Source organism: Myxocyprinus asiaticus, chromosome 8, assembly GCF_019703515.2.
Source record: "Myxocyprinus asiaticus isolate MX2 ecotype Aquarium Trade chromosome 8, UBuf_Myxa_2, whole genome shotgun sequence".
NCBI classification, from domain to species: domain Eukaryota; kingdom Metazoa; phylum Chordata; class Actinopteri; order Cypriniformes; family Catostomidae; genus Myxocyprinus; species Myxocyprinus asiaticus.
This window is the reverse complement of record NC_059351.1, coordinates 39783019-39808129: the sequence shown is the minus strand read 5'-3', so window position 1 is coordinate 39808129 and position 25111 is coordinate 39783019. Positions and strand designations below refer to the sequence as shown.

General features: G+C 39.3%; 1 protein-coding gene across 4 annotated transcripts in view; it reads left to right on the top strand.

Annotated features, from left to right (window-relative positions):
- LOC127445373 (protein Dok-7-like) overlaps positions 1-25111 on the top strand; it is a 46834-nt gene that overhangs the window by 3110 nt on the left and 18613 nt on the right. For 3 of the 4 annotated variants that reach the window (XM_051705413.1, XM_051705412.1, XM_051705411.1), the window contains exons 3-4: positions 731-961; positions 6963-7163. In XM_051705413.1, the coding sequence (XP_051561373.1) occupies positions 731-961; positions 6963-7163 (432 nt within the window). Of the gene's footprint in view, positions 1-730; positions 962-6962; positions 7164-25111 lie in introns of those variants that run through there. The other variant, XM_051705414.1, reaches the window with a different exon arrangement.

Here is a 25111-nt window from a genome sequence, read left to right as displayed (position 1 = left end):
AATCACATAAATCTGCATAAAATAATCCATAAGTCTCCAGTAGTTAAATCAATATCTTCAGAAGCGGAATGATAGGTGTGGGTGAGAAACAGCTCACTTTCACATTCTTCTTCTCGTGTTTTTGGTAATTCACCTTCGTCATACATACCGCCCCCTACTGGGCAGGGAGAAATATTTCTAGCAGAAAATTACTTAAATATCACCCACAACTACCATATCATTTCTGAAGATATGGATTAAAACACTGGAGTCATATGGATTACTTTTATGATGCCTTTATATGCTTTTTGGAGCGTAAAAATTTTGGCCTACATAGTATGGACCTACAGAGCTGAAATACTCTTCTAAAAATCATAATATATGTTCTGCAGAAGAAAGAAAGTCATACACATCTGGGATGGCATGAGGGTGAGCAAATGATGACAGAATTTCTATCCCTTTAAGTTACATCTTGTTTCCATGTTTTTTGTTTGTGCATTTATTGTTTTTCCACTGGATTTTTTATTTATTTTTATTTTTTTTGGAAAGACATGCTTTAAATGATTTGTCGGCTGAACATCAAGGTACTCAACAATAAAACCTTTTCAACAGATTGTATTTGACTATCACGCAAGGCCTTGTTTTCATTTGTGTCTAATTAAATATGGTGTCTAGTCTACCCTGACTAATGTCTATGAATGTGTATTACTCATGTTGTATGAATCTGTATTCTTCACTCTGTCTGTCTCAGACTGCCTTTCCCTGTTGGTGTATAAGGAGCGTGGAGAGAAGAGTAAACGACAGCGGGAGAGGAGTCAGGCCACACTGAGGGATATCTGTGGACTGGAGGTTCTCCAGGGCTTTGATGGAGTCAATTATGCGCTCAGTCTGCTCTGCCTAAGCCAGTCTGTCATGCTGGGCTTCGACAACAGAGTGACCCTTCTGGCCTGGGATGCACAAATCCGCTACAGCCTTGGAGAGGGTGAGAGAAGAGCATTAAAAGACCTTCTGTCATTCACCAGAAATGTGTGATGTTCTTCATTAATGGACTGCACAGTGGCAGATCCTGGCACGGGCAATTTAGGCAGTAGGGCTGTACAAACAATCGAATTAATAATCATGATTTCAATTTCAAATTATCATAAAAAGTGACAATTACAGCATTCCATTTAGGTCTACTCCCATCAAGTCTTTTTGCAGCAGTTGAGCATTGTAACCAATGGACCTTATTCACAGCTGCACCATCTTTGATTTTTAAAGGAAATTATTGGCTGTGAGGGATAGACGTACAGTCTTTTCAATGGGCTGTACTAGTTTAAAGTATTTTTGGATCGTTCCGTGGACTAAACATTGAAAAATATTTTTCAAAGAAATTTCAGTAGACAAAACACTTCAGACAACATGAGTTGTGGAAAATAAAGCTTTTAACAGCTTTCTACCTTTGGTGCCTTTAATGAGACGGTAAGTCTATCCCTCACAGCCTCATTTTCATTCCCATTAAAAATAATAAAAACAAAATTGTGAATAAGGTCTGTAACATGTCAGTTGTTTGATTTCTGTGTATAATTTATTCAAAAGTTGAATAAAAGTTTTGTTTTCCATGCTGCTAAAGGGGCCCATTTGAGGTTCACTGTTTAGGCAATGCCTTCAGTTACTGATGTTTAAACAGTGCTAAAGTAATTTAGCAACACAGTTCTCAGTTTGTTTTGGATTTGTAGACTATATTTTTGCATGCAGATGCCTTAATGTAAATTCTATTAATTAAAATGAATCACAACTACAATATCAAGGGAAATAGTTTACAATTATGATTGTTATCTGTGACAAGGCCGGGCCGTGTGGGTGCACGGCAGGCGCTGAGTCAACTAATCAGCGGGAGAGAGAGATTAAGGGGAGCCGGAGACGCCAGTTCGGGAGAGACACTGGATGGCAAGCTAGGGCTGGGTGATATGACGATATACAGTATATACCGTTGCCCAGGGGCCTCTAAACTGAAAGGGCCCTGAGCTCTATTTATATATTTATTTTGAGATACCAATTATAAATCCATGTAAATGTCAGCCTTATGTGAAATACCATTTGTTCGACCGAATGCGTGCTGGACAGCAGCAGCACCAGCACTCGAGTGCGTGCTTGGGGAATCTGTGTCTCACAGGTGCAGCCCGTTTATTTGAAGGACTACAGAGAACAGTATCTGATTTACAAAACTCTTCCAAACACAAAGATAAGGTGCAGTTTATACTGGTTTATACATTGAGCTATGAGCTAAAATAGCACAATACATAGATCTTCAAATGATAAAATCACATTAAAGTCGAACAAAAATAATCTCTGTCACTGCCTGCAACATAGTAGGCCTATTTTTTAATCAATGGAAAATGCGTAATTCTGCCCGGGCAGGTTCACTTTCCATGAGGCAGCGAACGCTATGGTTTGCAGGACTTCTTCAGGACGCTTCGATTTTTTAATTATTTAGCATTTAACTTGTGTAATTGTTGTCTGCACACCAGAACAAAAGGGGTAAAAAACACTGGCTCATCGTTTATCAACGCTGAAACTTTGCCAGGTGAAAAACAATCTGGAATGATGTGTAACAGTCACATTAATACCTCTTCGCAACCTGAACTTCATCAGAATGTCGATTTGTGACACCAGCGCTGAAAAATCTTGATGCAGCGCAACAAATGATGAAACAGAACACAGGTATCTCGAGATGCGTTTACAAATACTGAAATTATTAGCATAAGTTCTTGGGTAAGTTAACAGTGTCTAAAAAATGCGACAGTCCTGCACAACGAATTGTAAAACAGAACGCAGGTGTCTTGAGATGCGTTTATAAATATTACGTTCTTTTAAACTTAACAGTGAGTTGTGGCACAACGAACAAAGACGTCCGTCCAGTGCGTGTTTACATTGCCACGACACACGTGTGAATAGTTCCTAACTCGTCCTATAGCCTACTTGGAAAATTGACCCAAACCTGGCCCAAAACCTGTAGGTTTGTTGGGTACCGTCGGACTCAGATTGGGTTGAAAACCTCTAAACACGTGCAGAATAACCGAAAGTGATTTTGATATTTGAATATCATGCACATCCCTATTAATAACGCATGATTTTGGATCGGTTCGTAATTAAAAAGTACAAATAACTGGCCATGTAAGACATTGCTCCAAACTTTTCTTCTGCCAATTTGAAAAATCCAACCAATTCTGGCAAACGTCCTGTATCGCATAAAAGTGAACTTAGTCACGTGACACATCATGGGGGGCCTCAATGGTGTACCGGCCCATGGGCCTCTCAGTTCTTAATCCGTCCTTGGTGGCGATGATATAAAGTGCCAATTGATAGAGATTTTGCTATATCTTGTATATCACGATATGTGAAAATCCATGTGCGCAGCATGAGCGTATTTATCAGTGGGCAGGGCTTCATGTGAGACTGAGGGTGGAATGAATTGCGGCTGGTAAATGCCCAGTTATTTGCATGCACTGGTTTAACACCCAATAGAGCGCAAGAAAGTATTTTTCCCATTCATTTCTTCCAAAACCCTCCATTAAAGAGTTGTAAAGCATGAACCAAACCAACCAGCTCCGAGGTAAATCACAACATTACAGACTTTATTTTAAGGCAAAAAAGTATTTGAAAATCTGACAAAAATTTAAAGGTACTGTACAAGACGTGTGTACTTACTGTCTTTCACAAGGGCACGAATTACAATCCCATGAAGCATTGCAAATGACATGATCGAATATAAAACTATGGAAATATATAAAACCATTAATTTTAGATTGTTGATTATAAGTGTAGAAACAATATAGTTTATGTTCATTGAGAAATATTCTGATATACACTGATATATATAAGTGCAGGGAGACCGACTTGTTTGCGTCATTGAGAGTGTGTCATTGAAGTGGGCGGTTGCTTCTGGTCTTATTTTGCTGGCTTTCTTGGCCGCGGTTCTCTGATTGGTGGATCTTTCACTGCTGTACCACGGATACTGTAGTTGTACTGTAGGAATTAAGCTATTAAACGTGATTTTTAAACAATGAAGTTTAACTCGTTGCTGAACACAATTTGCACACTCAATTCCGATCTGACACTCTACAGAGTCACTGTGATCCAGACAACTGGATCATCTATTTAAGGCTCCGAAAGTGTGCTTAATGACACCGCACATCTGAACTTCTCCATTATTTGATGAATTATTGCTGATATGATCGATATAACGTCAAGAAAATGAAAAGGAGCTTGTTATTAAAACAGGTGCAACATGGTGTTGTTTCATAAAATCCGACACAGAGCAGAAAAATGTCTGCAAACTGTTGTGCGACGATATCACTCGTGGTAATACAAGCAATCTGTTTTACCATGTCAAAATAAAACATGCTAAAGAATGAAAGCCAAAAGATGTGCTTTGCAAGTTTGCATTAATTCATTTCTATTCAGTCATTTTTTTTCTATTTTTATTTGATAATTTTTTGGCACACAGCTCTAAGATGCACACTCCACTTCTCTACCGCTTTTCACGGGATAGTGCCTGCTCTCCGTTAATCTTGCCCCTCATTGAAATTAACTGACCATGTTTACATGCACTTAAGGAAATGGTTTATTCCAGGGTTTTTGCAGAAAGCGGCGTTCTGAAAAGTCAACACAGTGGAAATAATTCAACATTTCTGGTAGTACAGTGGGAAAAGCATATAAACTATACCCATTTATAAACACCAATGTAACAAATCGATTGTCCCTGACGTTCGTGTATATGCGCTCATACATTGGGGGAATCCCGGAGTTTTAAGTAAGAGGGAAAACCAACTATTGCAGTGCAATTCAGCTGCAGGTCTTGATAGAAAGTGAAGGAAACAAACACAGCAACGATTCTGGAATATCTGGAAATAAAGCAAAGAAACAGAGAATAAAATAGTGAAGTCTTCCTCGGATCACATGTTTGCTATTTACACGAGTCGTGGGAAAATTACGTTGTGGAGAAAGCTGCCTACTAACCGAGCGGCATGTTTATGGGAGTAAAGAGAAAGGCGCGAACACAGCTCATGTAAACGCATACACCGATTTTGAGCCTTAAGCAGCTTTCTTGCAATAAACGGATTTTTGGAGTCCATGTAAACATAGTCATTGTGACATAATGGGTAACTTGTTCTGAGCAGCTTCCTATGAAATATTTCTCTGTTCCCTCTCACTTTGGCTACTATCTGTCTGCACCAAATAATTAAAATAAATGGTCGTCCAAGTGGTCAGTACATAGGTAATGGGGGAGTGGAGGGGTCTCATGTCTGATCTCGTCTTGGGCACAATGTGGGTCAGGGCAGCTACTGGATGTATTAATCCCAGACATTTTCGAAATACAAGCGGCTCACACTTTTATTTGCACACATACACACACTCTCAAAGTCACATATGAAATCTTCTTTGTTAGTTTGTGTAACCTGTCTCAAGTCACAACCTTGAATGCTTGGCGGAGTTTAGAGCAGTGCAGCATGCCCTTTGGGAAAGCAGCCGAGTTATAAATGGGACCCTGTGATGTGTGATACTCCATAAGATCTCTTAAGTTTTCAAAAAATATGCGCTCGACAAAGTAACACATACTAAAAAATAAAAACATTGCAAAGTATCTGACAGCAAAATGTGATCCTGGAGTTGGCTCAGAAGCAAATCAAATTTTCGATTCTGTTCATCCAGCTGACATGTTGAATGAAAATTACATTGTCTTGAAAGATTGTCTCAGACATTTCCATCATTTACCTTTCAAGAAAACAACTCACTGTTTTTCTTGGTTTATTTTGAACTAAAATGAAACTGGCAATCGTTATACTGACGATTCTCGATGCCATATGTCGTCTCTGCTCCGATGCCTCCTTGATTTCAGCCTCATGTTTGTGTATTTGTCTTGCGTTAAGGCAATCAGAACGATGATAGATGGAGTCTGGTGGAGCGAGATGCTAATGTCTCATTCTGCTCTGCTGATCTTATCAGTTTCCTGCTAAACTGCATTTACAAACCACTCTGAGCAAACTCCCCTCAGACTGTTCATGATCAATGAGTCAGTGACTGTAGATTACTTATGCTTGTTTGGCCAGAGAAGGGAATTAGAAAGTGTGTGTGTGTGTGTGTGTGTGTGTGTGTGTGTGTATAATCAATAAGTCTTGCATTATAAAAGGTATCATTTGATGAAAATATTTTTTGTGTGTGTCTGTGAGTATTATGTGTAACAATAATAGTGTAATACGAGTCATGAAAAACATTAATCTCATTAATGAAGCAAGACACGCATACAGATACATCCTGTACACACACACTGCTGCAGGCAAGCTGTATCATTAATTATGCTTGCATGGACAATATTGATTACTTGTCTTAATTATGATAAATTAAGGTAGTGTTTCTAATGATTTGGAGTCTATATTCACATCTGTGTTGGTTAATCTGGTGCATAAATGATGTATCAAACCTCAAATAACTTGCTCTAAAATTTCCTGTGCTTATTAGCCTTAAAAACTCAAACTGACAAATAAAACTGCAGCTACAATTAAATGAATCCACTATAATTCTTTACTCTTGCTGTGGTTTGCTGTAGTTGAAATATATTTCTTATGGGTTTCCAGTTTGATAATGCTGTTAATTCTTCTTGGTAGAACAAAATGTATTCAGAAGAATTTCAGATTATGCAAAAAAAAAAAAAAAAAAAAAAAAAAATACACTATGTGCTCCTTTATATGAATTCAGTCAACTAGCGCATTAATTCAAGATGCAGGACCATAAGAAGACTATCCAATTCTGCTTAACTATTTTTAAAGTGTTTAGATTTTTAAACAATCGACTATGCCTTCATTGCTTAAGGGCAGAAATTAGGCCTTTTCAGAGCCTGTCCAGAACAACAATTTGTGTTGATTTCAGTAATAAACTACCAGTAGTTTTAAAGTAATGCGGTCTTATTACAAAATCTCCTTTTAAACTCAGCTCTCTTTCAGTCCACAGGTTCAACGTCAACGTCCAGCCTGGCACCAAACTAGAAAGTGGCCCTGCCTCACTGCATTTGTGCAACAACATGCTTGTTATTGCCAGAGACCTCCCTCCAACTGTCATCGCCCAATGGAAACTGTCTGACTTAAGGCGCTATGGCGCCGTTCCTAATGGATTTGTCTTTGAGGGTGGGACAAGATGCGGCTACTGTAAGTTCATGTTATTGTTCTTTGTTTGGTTCTGTTCTTTGTTATTATTCTTTTCATTGATAAATTGCTGAATTGAATGGATTTGCCCTTCATATTTTTGAGATTCATTGTTCCTTGTTGCCAGGTTACTGTGTTTTATTCAATGATAGGGATTGAATGATTAAGTATTCAGCTGCGAAGTTGTCTCCTCTCTCTCTTTTTCACTGGGACTTAGTGTTTCTAGTAGAAGTAGCTCAGAGGTGTTTGCCAGTAATAAATGTGAAAATCAGATAACCCAATCTCTCTCTCTCTCTCTCTCCCCCCCAGTATACCCCCCCTCTCACATTCTCACTCCCCCCATACTTACAGTCAGAATCAGTTATACACATTACTTTTGTGCACCCACACACCCACACACAGATTTGTGGTAATGTGTGATATGGTCCAGTATGAGACGTTGCGTTAGCACCAGCTGCCTCTCTGGCAATTCCACCTGCAGCTGTTCTGTAGCTTCAGTGGCTCTAACAGTCCATCTTATATGAATGTTCCTTACAACCTCAGCCATGACACAACACAAATAGCATTTTACCGTAATCATAAACTGGTTAATTAATTTGTCGTGCCTTGAAGCTGTGTTATTCAGGGTATTTGTTAAATGCTCAGCTGTTGGAGTGCGCTATGCAGGGAACTCTGAGAAGTTTTATGTGTTTTAGGGTGATGGGTGGCATGTGAAAGGCTTCCTGCCAAGTGGAAGAACTTGAGGGAGAAGGGGGAAAGAGGGGGGCGGGGGGCAATGGGACACTCATATTGGACACCGAAAGCATACTCTCATTGCTGTAGTGCACTAGTAGAGCATAAGTCACGTATGTTCTGTTAGGTTGAACTTGAAAGGGCTTCAGCTTTTACTGCTAGTGCTTGTTTAACTTGCCTCATATGAAAATGTATGACTTTTATTTCTATAGAGACCAAACAATCAAGTTTGAATCAATACAATACAGGCATCACATTTTAGCCAGCCTCCTATCCAACACTTTAAGAAAGCAAACGTCAGTGAAAAAAAATGGACTAATTCCATATTCATTCATGCAATGCAAATGACTGATGTATGTCAATAACCTATAAAGCTGGCGCCACACATGCAGACTGTTTTGCTGAGATCTCGGTACGACATACTTCCCAATACTAAATGGTGGAAGGGTGGCAGACATCAACTCACTGCAGCTCTTTCTCTCTGATCCTCTGTCTAGTTTGCAGAAAGAACAACAGGAGTACTGCATGAGCATAAACAATTGTAAAAGTGTGAGTTAGGATGTGATTCATGAAGTAACTTTACCTTGTGAAAGTGTGTGACTGTGTATTTATCCATATGCAGCATTCAGTGAGTGAAGAAATTACGTTCAATAAAAACAGACTGTTGTGCCTCCACTTTCTGATTTCATGAATCATTTTAGTGTAGTAGAAAAAGGTGCAGTGAGGCACAGTGGGAGCGCCTGTGTTCCGTGACTGCTACCGGGTCCTTGAATAACGTATAATGTGCGAGTAAGGGCAGCTGGTGGACTTTCTGGTGCCCCCTTAGGGAGTTGGTGCCGTACGAAGACTGCGTAATACGCGTATAGGGAGCGGCAGTACTGTACGCAACTAACTGCTTTACCTCCATTGTATGATGCATCGTTGGAGAACAGGAGAACAGAACAACAGAACAAATTTTTCAGTTTTAGAAGCCATTAACTCAGCAGGGAGTCCCGACGGTCAATGGCTAAGTTTACATGAACACAAATACTCTGATTAATTCAATAATCAGAGTATAAGGTATAACTAGATTAGGATGTTTACATGATTTAGGTAAACCTTTTCAATCCTGCTTACATGCTACTTGCCATTACTCTGATAATTTGCTGAGAAATGTGATGTTTAATGCTTTTTTATAAACTAATATTTATTACAAAAAAACATCTTGTTGCAATTATGTATCTTTAAATACAGCTTGGCATAAGGAAAATTAGTTAGTCAGTTTGTGAGTCTTTTTGAATGAATTATTAAAAGAACCGGTTCATAAGAGTCATTTTCGACTACACTGAATGCACTGTCTGTTTTGATTCACTAAAAGGAATCGGTTCATAAGAGTCATTTGTTTGTGAAATGGAATTACACGCACTCGATGTTGTTGTGTTCCACCCATGAGGACAAACTCATTTGATAGATGTGTTTCCTGGACATTATTTTGTGGTATATGGTCTTTTTATCTCACCAACATTCAATTCAGACTGCAACCAGACATTCGCAACTCAGGAAAATATGTTCCTTATCTGTCACTCACTTGACGTTGTGTCGATGTAGTGACACTAGGGGTCACTCTTGGGAGCCCGAAACACCTCTGGTCTTTGATAAAAGGCCAATGAAAATTGGCGAGTGGTATTTGCATGCCACTCCCCCAGACATACGGGTATAAAAGGAGCTGGTATGCAACCACTCATTCAGATATTCTCTTCGGAGCTGAACAGTCATGCTCATTGAGCTGAATTCTCATGACTGTTCATTCACCTCTGCTGGATCTGCATTTCAGTGGCTTCTCCCTCCTCTGCACTGGTGCACTGCAGAGAACGCCCCTAGGCAGCCTTCGTGGATGGTTCATGTTCTCACTGCGAGAACATGACCATGGCAACGTTGCGGTCACGGCTTGCTTTGGGGGCGATTTGGGGACTCCAATGGGATCACCTCCGCTGGGTATCCCCCCACGGACCTCCCATTCCCCAGCACGCTCGTCTGCCCCGATTGGGCTTTGGGATGAGTCCGCCGGCTCATCTCACGGCGAGTTCGACCTCTTGTTCGGAGCCCGCGAAGCTGATGAGCTTTCGAGCGCAGCATCGGAGAGCGGGCTTGTCCAGTCGGACACAGAATCCTCAGCTGGGCTCCCCCCTTTGGGGTCAATTGCCCAGTCACAGGCGGAGGCAGAGATGAAGGACATGCTTTCCCTGGCGGCCGCGAGCGTCGGGCTAGAGTGGAGCCCTCCGCTCTCCCCTGAACCCTCGACGATTGGTTCCTGGACTCGCGGCGCCACTCAAAGCAGCTACGCCCCGCTCCAGTGCCTTTCTTCCCGGAAGTGCACGAGGAGCTGTCAAAATCGTGGGAGGCACCTTTTACTGCCCGGTCCTGATTTCTCAGTTCCCCCGCCCTCACTACCCTCGATGGCGGGGCGGCCAGGGGCTATACGGTGATTCCCCCGGTGGATAAGGCGCTCGCGGTGCACCTATGCCCGCAGAGCGCCGCCACTTGGCGCGGACGCCCAAAGCTCCCATCCAAGCCCTGTAGGTTCACGTCGTCCCTGACAGCCAAAGCCTTCACTCTCCTTGAAGACTGCCATCCTGACTGCGCTCACTTCCATCAAGAGTGTAGGAGACCTGCAAGCGTTCTCTGTCAGCGAAATGTGCCTGGAGTTCGGTCCAGGCTACTCTCACGTGATCTTGAGACCCCGACCGGGCTATGTGCCCTTGGGAGGGACACCCCCCTGACTAGACCTGGCGGCCCAGTCGGATAATCCCCCTTGGATTGGAAAAAAAGAAGGGGAAAAGAAGCCACGACAGTGTTAGACTGTCTCTATCTTTTGGGTAGTCGACTTGTCCCCAAAGGGCTGTTCGACACTCATAACTATGTTGGGGGAGGTTACGTGTTGGCCTGGTGCACTGGCTATGAGGCACACAGTCGTCTGCCCGTCACACACCGCCAGTTCACGTAACACATTTCAGCCAGTTGCGGTGTTTTGTATAGGGACCCCTAGTGTCACTACATCGACACAACGTCGAGTGAGTGACAGATAGGGAACGTCCTGGTTACTTGCGTAACCTCCGTTCCCTGGTGGAGGGAACGAGACGTTGTGCCCCTCCTGCCACAATGCTGAACTACCCGCTGAAATGGCCGGACCTTGTCTCGGCTCCTCAGCATAAAACCTGAATGAGTGGTTGCATACCAGCTCCTTTTATACCCGTATGTCCAGGGGAGTGGCATGCAAATACCACTCGCCAATTTTCATTGGCCTTTTATCAAAGACCAGAGGTGTTTCGGGCTCCCAAGAGTGACCCCTAGTGTCACTACATCGACACAACGTCTCGTTCCCTCCATCAGGGAACAGAGGTTACGCAAGTAACCAGGATTTTTTGTTTTGCTGTAGGGCTGTAGATTCTGCAGTGGGGGAGCACCTCACATTATTCTGTATACATGAACAACAGATTAATCGCAGTATTGCCTTAATCGCATTTTGAGGGGGCATGTAAACGTAGCCATTGATTAACGACCTCCTGCTGGCAGACGCTAATAGGTGCTACGCATCTCACCCATTGGCCGCAATTATGTAAATGAAGCTCACACCTGAAAATCGGCAGAAATATAGGCTAGTGTGGTGCCGGCTTAATACGCTTCCCTTGTCTGGTACCAAACCCCAAAGTTTTCTTTCGTGTTACACAAAAGATTTACTCCTATGTATTTAATGGTTATGTTTAGGGTTTGGGTAAAGGGTTAAACTTAGGAAAACTCTAAATAACATTTTTTTTTTCCTCCTCCCCTTTTCTCCCCAATTTGGAATGCCCAATTCTCAATTCGCTCTAAGTCCTCATGGTGGCGTACTGAGTCGCCTCAATCCGGGTGGCGGAGGATGAATCTCAGTTGCCTCTGCGTCCACGCATCTTATCACGTGGCTTGTTGAGCGCGTTACCGCGGAGACGCAGTGCGTCTGGAGGCCCACGCTATTCTCTGTGGCATCCACACACAACTCACCATGCTCCCCACTGAGGGCGAGAACCACACATTATAGCGACCATGAGGAGGTTACCCCATGTGTCTCTACCCTCCCTAGCAACTGGGCCAATTTGGTTGCTTAGGAGAACTGGCTGGAGTCACTCAGCACGGCCTGGATTTGATTCAATACTCGCTGAACTACCCAGGCCCCCCATCTAAATAACATTGTGAATTGTTTTTTTTTATTTTTCTCTATGGAAGTAAAAGTCATGCATTTTGTGTGAGGCAACTCTTTCTTACCATTCTGCCATCTCATACTATTATTATGACTTGTCATGAGACCAGGTTGGAGTTTTATCAGTATTGTTTGTTATGACAAACCATATCCTATTATTTTTGTTAATTTGTCTGTTAACCAATATGCACAACCAATTTATTATTATTATTTTATTTTTATTAAATACCCAGTAACATGTCAAACCTATTAACAATTGGTCTTCCACTACAAGAGTTTGCTTTGTTTTAGCCTATATCTAACTTTAGAGGAAAACCCGATATTAAAGAACCTTTAACCAGACACACAGAAATTATTTGGAGACTGCCAAGTTCACATTGAGATGCATACAGAGTGATAATTACCTCCTCTGGAGCATGTACCTGTTAGCCAGTGCCGTACCTCATTACAGTTTGACAGCCATGAGCTGATTGGCCTCTGCCACACAGAAGTTGTGTCCCTCACACTGCCATTAGCAAAATTCAGTGCATGTCTGCTCTACGAGTGAATTAAATTGGAAATATGGCCATGCCACTGTTTTAACCTAGACACAATTTCACAGGCAACACACGGTGACAAACCACATAGAGGCAGTGCAATTAGTGAGCGTGTCAGCTGTCTCGTTTGATTTTGGAGAGTGAGCGGGTTTGAATTTGTTCAGTGGCTTTGTGTGTCAAAGATTTTAGATCGCTGTTTACCCTTCTGTCAGATAGGGCATTTGTGGAACAATTTGACAGGCATCAGCAATGCAAAATCTTAATGAGATCTAAAACAATTTGAAACTGACAATACAAGTCTTGCTTCATCCACTCTTAAGGTCTTCCAGCTAACAAGAGGTGTTGCTTGATTCTATAAGTGTAAGAGCTTAAGCTGATTGGAAATGTTACAATGGGGTCATGAATTTGATGACACAAGTTTTCAGACAAAAAAATATCTTAAGTATTAAGTTCAGATGCTGTATAGTGGTTCAGAGAATTGCTAGATATGAATGAATCTAGTTTACTATACAGTATACTGCCTGAGACAATTTAGCAGAGATGGGCCACTTATATTAAAATGAATGGGAGAAATTGGAACGGCCTACGGATGTATAAAAGGAAGTCCTGCCTTACAGGTAAAAGAGCCAATCACCTTTCAGATACAGACTAGTGCCCGACCGATATATCGGTTGGCCGATATTATCGACCGTTATTAGCCTTTCACCGATATATCGGTATCGGCGTATATGTTTACCGATATGCGCAGATATGAAAACTTTTCCAACTCAACTGTTTACAGAGCTGACTCTGAACAGATGGTGGCTCTGCAGACAGGGCGGAGTTAAGCGGTGCGGAGTTAAGCGTGTCTTCTCGGTAAGTTGCTAACTAGTTTGTGAAATACATACTGGAAAGTTAATAAACAATGACCCCATCATTTTCCCTTTTCAATATAACTAATATAACGTTAACCCTGTCCCTGACAACCATGTCACTCATGTTTATCACATCTGTTTGCTGTTAGCCAGCTGTAGTTTGTCAGTGCAGTCAATAATGTAGCAGATTGAAAGGTAAACATCAGAGCATCTTTTTGCAGCTCAGCACAACGGTGCGGTGGTGGATTGTGTCTGTTGAGTGTTGATTTCATGCAATGTTGTTACCTAGTTGGTGAGACGCAATGCTGGAAAGTAAAATAAACAACGTCCATCTTTTACTGTCCGTGACAATGAGCTTATAGCTAACCACGTAGCTTCTTTCATTGCTTATCAGCTGAGTGGAAGCTAATGTGTAAACATGTATTCACCAAACTGTTTTGTTCAGGATTCACAGTTTGTTACCCCCTTCAACCGAACAATTCCAGTCATTGCATTTACAAAATGTAATATTTAAAAGTCTGGTTTTCCACCGTTGAAAATTTCCCCATAACTTGTATAGCAGAATACGGTGTAACACCGCTGCCGCCATTTATCTCTTGACTCGGCAGGTGTAAATGCTTCTTGTTTTACAACCTGCCCCTAACTGACTGGCAGTATTAAAATAGTCAGAATTTGACTGATACTAAACAGTACTGGTTTATTAAGCTATTTATTTTATTTTTATTTATTCTTTATTTAAATGGTCAGCAATTGACTGATACTAAACATACAGTACTGATATTTATTTAGCTATTTATTGAATTTTTATTTATTCTTTATTTAAATGGTCAGCAATTGACTTATACTAAACAGTACTGATGTTTATTTAGCTATTTATTTATTCTTTATTTTAATGGTCAGCATTTGACTGATACTAAACATACAGTACTGATGTTTATTTAGCTATTTATTGTATTTTTATTTATTCTTTATTTAAATGGTCAGCAACTGACTGATACTGAACATACAGTACTGATGTTTTTTAAGCTATTTATTGTATTTTTATTTATTCTTTATTTTCTCAGTGTTCATTTCTATAATTTGTTGACAATTTATAATAATAATGTCAAATATTCTTTGATAAAAATATTTAAGAAAGCAGCCTTCTGAGTACCTTTGCATAGTCATATCGGTGCAAAATCGGTGAACAATCCACATAGAAAAGGTCTGTTTTCATTCCAGCTCTAAAATTAACTATATCGGCCACCATATCGGTAATCGGTGAATTTCCCCCCTCTAAAATCGGTATTGGTCTCAAAAATCCCATATCGGTCAGTCTCTAATACAGACATCGACTGTCAAAGATCTCGAGAATGTGAATTAGCTTGACAAGCCGGGAGAATATATATATATATATTTTTTTTTTCTGTAATCTGAGGTAAAGAAGCACAGTTTATGATACCAGTGTTGTCAGATTTTACTGCTGATTTTAAATATGTTCTTTGATCATAATCTTAACTAACCGTTTTGGAGATTTCAGTACCCATTCAAGTAGACAGGAGCTGCACCTGTATGCCACTTGTTTACATAGAAAAATAGCTGCCCAGCCTGCTGGGAGCATTCCAAAGATGGCTGCCGAATGGACTGACTTGCCTTAAAAAAAATAAATAAAAAAAAGAGTATGCAAAACAACGCAGTATGCAACAAATGTTTCAAACAGTATGTTTCAAACTGTCATTTATTGTCACATGACATATATGTGTGTGTGTATGTGAATATATATATATATATACATAGTATATATAGTCACAGGACCTCATCACGTTGCATGTTTAATTCAGGTATTTTGTAAGTATTATGTATTTTTTATTTTATTTTGTGTTGAAATGTCCTAACATTTGGCAGCATGAAATGCATTTCCATTTCCAAACACATTGACTATGTTTACATGGACACTAGAAAGTGGCTTATTGCGAAAAAACAGCGTTCCCGTTTACATGCACTATATAGGCCTAAGCGGCATTTCTCCCATATACGAGGCTCGTTCAGTAAGCAGCTTTCTCCACAGCAACGTAATTTTAATGCGACGCTTGTGTAAATAACAAACATGGGATACAAGGAAGACTTAACTATTTTATTTTCCGTTTCTTTGCTTTATTTCCAGATATTCCAGATTTGTTGCTGTGTTTGTTTCCTTCACTTTCCATCGCGACCTGCAGCTGAATTGCACTGCAATAGTGGGGTTTCGCTTTTATGTAAAACTCTGGGATTCCCCCAGTGTATGAGCGTGCATATGTGGACGTTAGGGACAGGGATATTTTACATTGGTGTTTATAAATGGGTATAGTTTATAGTGTATGTGCTTTTCCCACTGTGCTCCCAGAAATGTTTAATTCTTTCCGCTGTTTGACATATTGTTCGGCTCCATCCTATGATGATGTTTGTTGTTCCGTCTGTTCCATGCATATGCGCTATTCAAACACCCATCAGAACATTGCTGATGCATTTACATGGCCACATTAAGCTGTGTTCTCCGAGAGAAACGTAAGTGTGTGTTAAACCGTTTTCTCTTAATCCCTTAAATTCGTAAGGAAATCAGCATTCTTGTTTACCTGACATTTCAGAATGCCGCTTTCTGCTAAAACCCTGGAATAAACCGTTTTCTTAAGTGCATGTAAACATTGTCATTGACTGGATATTCAGTTGAAAAAAGTAATTTTTGATCAAATCTAGAGAGCCAGCAGCCATCACTCCAACACCTTATCCTTGAGTAATCATGCTAAATTGCTAATTTGGTACTAGAAAATCACTTGCCATTATATCAAAAGCTGTTTGGTTTGTTAAATGAAGCTTAACATTGTCTTCGTGTTTCTTTTTGAGTTGCCACAGTATGCAATAGACTGACATGTCATAAGGTCAATATTAGGTCAAAAATGGCAAAAAAGAAACAGCTTTCTCTAGAAACTCATCTGTCAATCATTGTTTTGAGGAATGAAGGCTATACAGTGCTTGAAATTGCCAAAAAACTGAAGATTTCATACAAAGGTGTACACTACAGTCTTTAAAGACAAAGGACAACTGGCTCTAACAAAGACAGAAAGAGGAAGGCCAGATGTACAATTAAACAAGAGGATAAGTACATCAGAGTCTCTAGTTTTAGAAATAGACACCTCACATGTCCTCAGCTGACAGCTTCATTGAATTCTATCCGCTCAACACCAGTTTCATGTACAACAAGTAAAGAGAAGACTCAGGGGTGCAGGCCTTATGGGAAGAATTGCAAAGAAAAAGCCACTTTTGAAACAGAAAAACAAAAAGAAAAGGTTAGAGTGGGCAAAGAAACACAGACATTGGACAACAGATAATGGAAAAGAGTGTTATGGATCTTAACTTAGCTTAAAAGCTTTTGTGTGGTCAGCTAGACTGTAAGGTGCGTGAGAAGTGCCCGACAAGACAGCCACATCTGTGGCAAGTGCTACAGGAAGCGTGGGGTAAAATGTCACCTGAGTATCTGGGCAAACTGACAGTTAAAATGCCAAGGATCTGCAAAGCTGCCATTGCTGCACGTGGAGGATTTGTTGATGAGAACTCTTTGAAGTAGTTTAACAAATTGTAATAATAATGTTTTACGTTATTAATATTCTGACTATACATTGTGATCAGTTGAATGCCACTTTTGTGAATAAAAATACCAATTTCTTTCCATAATAGAAAAATCTGTACATTATTCCAAATGTTTGGCTGTCAGTGTATGTTACCCATAACCAGTGTATATTATTAAGATACATGTACACCTCAAGCCCCTTGACACATAGTATGTCTAAATGTTTCATTACTACTTTGTGTTCCACTTGTACCACAACACTGACAGTGCAATATCAACTATTTTACTTTAAAATGAAAAAGCATATATATATATATATATATATATATATATATATATTTTTTTTTTTTTTCTCTTAAAATGTAGGCAAGGTAAATGGCCAGAGAGTTGGAAACATGTCTCAAGTATTAATAGCCTACCAGTATGTTAATGAATTAGGAAACCAAGAGCTAAGTGTGTTATGGTTATTTTTGTAAAGGACTGTCAGTCCTATACTGCTCACTGTCTCCACAGTGACGCTGAAGGATTTGACAGGACTATATTTACTGCCATGAAAGACCGCCTAAGTCTCTGTTCTCATCATGTGCAACAAAGAAAAACAGCCATAATCTTACTGTGGATGAGTCACTGAATCTTGTCGCAAACCAAGTCTTTGTTACTCTACTTTTTCCATTGTAGTTAAAACCTCAAGTCTCTTTGCTCGTGTTTTGCTGTTCATTTGGCATTGCTTCTACCAGTACCTATTTTAGTTTGAAAGGTGTTAATGGTTTATAGATGGTAGCTATTGACATGTGTATGGAGGAGGTGTGGGCAACAGAGCACAATTTATCAGTACACAATCCACTTTTTTTCATACATTTTCCATTTGATTTTGTTCAGTTTAAAGGGCAAATATATCTATATATTTTCATAACCGTTATGTGTTTATTGCTTGTGTGGGCCAGATATGTGTACCATCTAAGCATTTGGCTCATATAATCCACAAAGCACCATACTTCTTCTACATAAGATGGTAAAACATTACTTATTGCCATGTCTGCAGTACTCTTTAGCATAGACTTAATGTTAACCAGAGACTATTTAGCAGAGACGGGCCACTTCTATTTAAATGAATGGGAGAAATTGGAATGCCCAACCAAGAAATGCTAGCGCTCAACAGTCAACAGATGTAGAAAGGAAGTCCCACCTTACAGATAAAAGAGCCAATCACCTTTTTAGATACAGACATCAATCAACTCACTAACGCGCATGTGCATTAGCTATACAAGCTGGGAAAATTGCGTGTTTTAGCGTAATATGAGGTAAAGAAGCAAAATTTATGATTCCAATATTATCCAATTTTATGGCTGATTTGAAATATATTTTTTGATTGTAATCTTGACCAACCGTTTTTGAGATTTCGGTGTCCCCCCCATTCAAGTAGATAGGAGCTGCACTGGCATGACTGGAAATAGTCTCCCAAGAGCATTCCAAAGATGGCCGACAGTGGAATGACATGCTAGAAAGAATTTGTGTTAACTTAAATATTTTTTTTTTCTTGGTTGTTTTGGACATTCTATTTGGTGCCTGATTAGAAATCCTATAATATCACTTGAAGATTTACTGTATGTTAAGCATGAAAATCAACTGATGTCATGTGAGCTGTAACTGACATATCACGTGATATAACCAAAGCAGCAAATGGTCTAATTAAACATTTCTCTTTGCGTTTGCAATTAGCATGTTAACCCTTTAGCCTGCTGAAATAACATTCCATCATGCATTCCCTATGGTTGGCAAATAAATGATACTTTTAAGCTAAAATATTCAAAAATGAGCATTTTTACAAGTTATATTTTTTACTTAATTGTTGATATCAGGAATGGACATTTGCATTATAACAATGCAATTATTGATGTCAGAAATTATCATTTTTGCTAGTAAGAAGTGCATTGCTTGCTGATATGTGAAATTGGACTTTCGACTAGTGAGAAGTTAATTTTAGATATCTGTAATTGTGTTTTAAACAGGAGTGAATGACATAATTGTGAAATTTGGCTGCTGCAACCTGGTCTCATAGTGAAAACTTGACTCTATATACATTTTTGCAAAACATGTTATACGTGTCTCCAGGTACAATTCCCTGCAGTTTCCAGGTGAAATTAACACTAGAGGTACTACAACAACTGTGTTTTATTCACTTTCATTCAAATCATGACTTTAATGGCTGATTATGACTTTATAAATACTTATTTCTATTCTCTATTACTCAGACCATGCTATTTTATGATATCGACACACTTTTACTCAAACACATCTTTTGAAAAACAATACATTTTTAATGCTTGTATTACAGACCCACCTACATATATACACTTATTCCAACACATATAGCTTGCATGGTAGCTCACCTGATAGGGCGTTGGACTTAGAGTCACAGGAATATGGTTCAAGTCCAGCCATGAACTCAAGCTGACACGTGACATGACTGAGTCATAGAAGCGGCACAACAAGATGTGGTTGCTTCAGAAAATTTGCTTTTTCATTTCGCTTCTGCATTTTAAAACACTAATGGTTAGAAATATGCATTTATTTGGTGAGGATGTCTTTTTCAATGTCTCATTTATATTTTGAAACACTAATGATTAGGTTTAGGCTTTGATTGGTAAGAATCCCCAATTCTGGAATACCCAATTCCCACTACTTGCTATGTTCTCGTAGTGCCGTGGTTACTCACCTCAATCCAGGTGGCGGAGGAAAAGTCTCAGTTGTCTCCGCTTCTGAGACCGTCAATCCGCGCATCTTATCATGTGGCTTGCTGTGCGTGACACAGCATGCATTAATAATAGTTTAGCATGACTGATAAGGAGTGACTACTAGCCACTTTGAATCATTGCTTTCCTGTTCTTGATAGATAAAATCAAAACAATATCTCGCTCAAGCACTCTTTTGGTCAGGCTTCAGCAAATGCAAACAAGAGACGGTCGCTTAAGTAACTCATTTTGTAAAGCTTCTAAATACTAACAAATCACTTGTTTTGAATCAGTGCTTCAAAGCCTGATTCACACTGCCCAAGTCATGTGATTTCACCAACAGATGTCGCCAGTATGTGACGTGTCAAGCACTTCAACAAGCCGAATCATTTACCATAATAATTGATTCATTTGACACAAAGCTCCAAAATGCTTTATGATGTCCATCATTGCCTCAAACAGTATCATACATAACTCAAAGGAACACTAATCTATCCCAAGGTAACGAAAAAAATAAACCCATGTCAGGACATAATTAACATTAAACAGAACCTAAAACATAACTATAACCCCCAATAACTTTTAAATGTTAATTAATAACACCCCCAAACAGTCCCCATAACCTGCACAGTTGTACCTCATGAATTATGCAATGACAACAGCCAATAGCATGTCCTCAAGCATTAACAACAACAGACTTTAAAGTATATTCCTGGCAAGGACTATAATTCGATGTAGTTTTAGCATCTGATATTAATTTAAATAGGTAAACGTGCCATTGCCCTTTGCACCAAGAAAAGTGAAAAAAATGCAGACATCTGATCGATCCATCTAACTAGGGCCCGTGGGCCAAAGTTGGCCTGTGATGACCTTGGATTTGGCCTGCCTAATTGATGGCATTCATGTAGCTCCTCGTTTTTAATTAACCTTTATGTTTTAACATGTTTTTTTTATTTTTGCAATACAAAAACTATAGCTTATTTGAAAAGTAGAGAGTATAAGTGATTTAATTTTTTTTTAAATGTATATGCGTACTTCAGTGAACTTGAAATAAGTGCTTTCTGAAAGTTCCATTGCCATCCCAGGTGCCACCCCAAAATTTTCACTATGATTGGCCAGCTCCAAAGTCGGAGGTGCCGCCAGACAGAACCTAGTTGGTTTAAAATGGAGTGGGAACTGAAGTAGTGTCAAGATGGTAATTAGGTGGACTCGTGGAACAGTGTGTACAGTTATCTGAAATGAAATATGGCTTCAACGCGCACTATACGTTGCACAGCATTTCATAGCCGTGTGAAAACAACCACTGAAGTGCACCTGTGAAGCGGGCTTGATGAAGTCAGGTGAGGGAGCATTTCAATATAAACAATGGTTCCATTCACTCCAAACACAGCACAACATTACGACAAGCACTATAAGTGAACAGACCAGGACTCTCAAAAATCCCTTTTCTGCCCTGCCAGCTAGACAAAAACATTAATGCAGTAAACTAATTCTTCATATTTCTTATTCTGACTAAAACCCGTTTTGGGGTGTGTATAACATCTGTGTGCATCAACTGCGATTAATTTGTTAAATGTGAGGATATCTCGTTTACTTGCAACTATCTGCCTAAAAACAGATAGCTGCAAGTTTTTTTAATAACCATAAGATACAATGCCATATTTCGGCTGGTTCTTAATCATAATCATATTTTGAAGTCAACGAAATTAAAAGGCCTCAATTTTTTCATTTGCAGAAATGTGTGTTGTAGCTTTTATTTCCCTCATAATGTAATGCATTCAGCCTAATCGCCTCTTAAGAAAAGAAGCAAAAGTTTTTTATATCACAACAGGAAAACAGTTTTAATGTCAAATAAAAGTAAGTAGGCTAAATGCATTAACTACGCAAAAACATTTTACAGCATTGTTTAATTAAATAATCCTATTACATTTGGCAGTCCCAATAAATGGTAATACTGAGTGAAATCCAGGATAATGTGTAGCCTAGGTCTATCTTTTTTGTCACAAAACAAAACAATATCCTACTTGATAGTATTATGTCATGCCGTTGTAACTTTTTCTCTCCAAAACTGCACAGAACTACCATGTGTTCAATGTGAGATGCGCTTTTCTTAAAGAGATAGTAACCATGTTTTAAGAGACGCTTACATTTAGTAGCTTAGCAGACATTTTATCCAAAGTGACTCACAAATGAGAAAGAGACACAACATACATACAAATTATATTGAAATTAATTATGTGCATTGTGCAAGTGACACTTGATGATTTTAATTTTAGAGTTCTGTGTGTTTTGCTGTATTAATGTTAAATGTGTTAAATAATACAGTTTGATATATGCAGCGTTTACTTTTAACCCTCTGCCCTCAGTCAAGTTTGATTTTTGGCCCTTCATAGGAAAAGGTTTGGGCACCTCTGATCTAACCATTGATCTACAAAAACCCCAGAACCTGAATAATAAAAGCCAGAAATGAATGAAAGTGGGTGAGCTGGCTAGCTGTTACTGCCATTCTATGTTGTTTGTAGATGCGTGTTAAACCATGTTCTGGTATACACAAGGCCAGATGTTTAAGTAAGTAGTTATAACTTGCATTAGATGACTTATATGTCGTAGAATGCCCATATTCTGTTTTCACAATGTTATCAAGCTAAACTGTTTGCACAAGCTCATCAAGTAAAATAACAGGTTTTAAAACCTATGTGGGTTTCATGTTATTCTTCTTTCAAGAGGGAAATTTGACTTAATTCACAGTAAGACAAGATTGATATTGAAGATCAGTCTTTTTTTTTTTCTCCCAAGTTTGGAATGCCCAATTCCCAATGCGCTTTAAGTCCTCGTGGTGACGTAGTGACTTGCCTCAATCCGGATGGCGGAGGACGAATCTCAGTTGCCTCTGCGTCTGAGACGTCAGTCCGCGCATCTTATCACGTGGCTTGTCGAGCGCGTTACTGCGGAGATGTAGTGCGTGTGGAGACCCATGCTATTCTCCACGGCATCCATTAACAACTCACCACGTGCCCCAAAGAGAACGAATACCACACATTATAGCAACCACAAGGAGGTTACCCCATGTGACTGTACCCTCCTTAGCAACCGGGCCAATTTGGTTGCTTAGGAGACCTGGCTGGAGTCACTCAGCACATCCTGGATTCAAACTCGTGACTCCAGGGGTGGTAGTCACCGTCAATACTCGCTGAGCTACCCAGGCTCCGAAGATCAGTCTTGAAATCAGCAGAATTAGACAAAGTAGAATAATGAACAATATTGCTTTGTATCCTAATATTGGGGATGAGGAAATAACTTTAACCCTTAACTCTTCAGGTCACACAATTTCGAATGCAATATGCCGTTTAAAAAAAGGTATAAAACACAGGGCATTTTGTGTTTGTGTAACGTTATTGAATGCAGACACAAACAATAAAACAACTGTCAAACGATTTAATAGACGTAAAAAAGAGGTACCCATACACAAAAACACACAGTTGGATCAATAGAGTGTTCCAGAAGTATCCGAAACTGAAGAAATCTGCCTCATCAAAGGTATGCATGAACTGTGCAATGACAAGTGTATAGCCAGTCTCTGTGCTGGGTGGCGCAGAAACAGATTTGAATCTCTTATGGTGGTTTCACCTATAGTATGTTTTAAGTGAACCAAACCCAGTTTGGTTAAAGTGAACCAGAAAGGGAACCAGCAGCAACTGACCTCAGTGCTTTTGGTGTTCACAATGTAAGTAGACTTAAAAGAGGACCCAGTTTCTTTTTTGGTCCTCTTCACATTAATGTGGTCTCAGACCCCTTGTTGTTCACACCACAGCCCCATTGCAGCTAGGGCTGTCATGATTATGAAATTTGGCTATCAATAATTTTTCATAAATAATTGTGATTATTATGATAAGCAATTGTCATACAAATTGTCATACTTCTTAAGGTTCACGTATGCTTATTACAGATAGGCCTACACCTTAAGTAGTAATTTAGTGATGTTTAACTTGAAATAATATAATAAAATGGGGCTATATGATTACTTTTAAGGCTTTAAAGAATATTGAATTTTTCATTAAAAGTTATTGCACAGTGATTGAATTACATAAAAAGTAATATCTTATGTTATATCATTTATGAAACCCAGACAACACTGCTAATTATTTGACATTATGCAATAGTAATAATGTATACCGTTCTAAATTCTTCACTATCTCACGTTATGTTACGGCTCTCCAATAAAACCTACAAGCCCTTATTCTGCATGAATGAAAACATTTGAAATTCTTTGTGCATTTGAAAATATGTTTCTTTATCTATCATCTCGAGAGTAATGGAGCAAGCAAGAGTCTTCTCCTGCATGTCATTTACAGTACATTGTGTGTATGAGCCAAGAATTTGCCATTGCACAAATAAAATTAAAGTGAAACTATAAAAATCCTCGCTTGTTTTTTCGTGGGAATTTGGCGTGAACCTTCATAGACGGTATGCCCCTCAGAGCACTTTAAAGCGGTTCATCTTAATGCGCTGCTCTGCTCTGAATGCGGCCGGTCCATTCATTTTAGGTGCTCAAATAATACAACAAGAACAGAATATGAGACACAAAAACACGTCATGGTAATCATGGTATATCTATATTCACTTAAAATTCCCATATGTGGACAGTAAATTGTGACTGGAATATGAAGTATGTATGAAGTATGTAGTTTTCAGCTATGGCAAGCCACAAGGTACTTATGTCATAAAATGCAAAGCAGACTGGTACTTCTTTGCTTTCACATTGCACAAATCAATTGAACCACAAAAGGACCCAAAAACGAACCATACTCAGACCACCTCCTGCTTTTGGGTCCTTTTAGGGGGGTCTGAGACCACTTGGGTTGTTCACGCTTGGAGTGCTCAAACGAATTAGGTGTGAAAACGCCCTTAGTTAGATTACGTCAGCATTCGAAATGTGTATGTTGATAAATAACTAGTCAGTCACCTTGATGTGACAATGTTGGAAGCTGGTCTGGTATAAATTGGCCATATTTTTATTATTTTGTTATAAATTGGCCATATTGACTGCGGAATCAGTTTGCTGTCCCCCCCAACTTCAAAACTCGTTCCGGCGCCGGTGCTGCTTGTCCAATCCATGTTTTCTTTGTACTGCCTGCCTGCTTGTCTAATCCAGGGGTTCCCAAACTTTTCCTATAATAAATACATTTTATTTAATTCATCATTGGAATTTCTTTCCCAATAAGAGGTTGCACTACAAATAAAGTTGTCAAATTCTATTTTTTCTAAAATAAAAAAATCTAGTTTTATCCATCTTTTTTATTT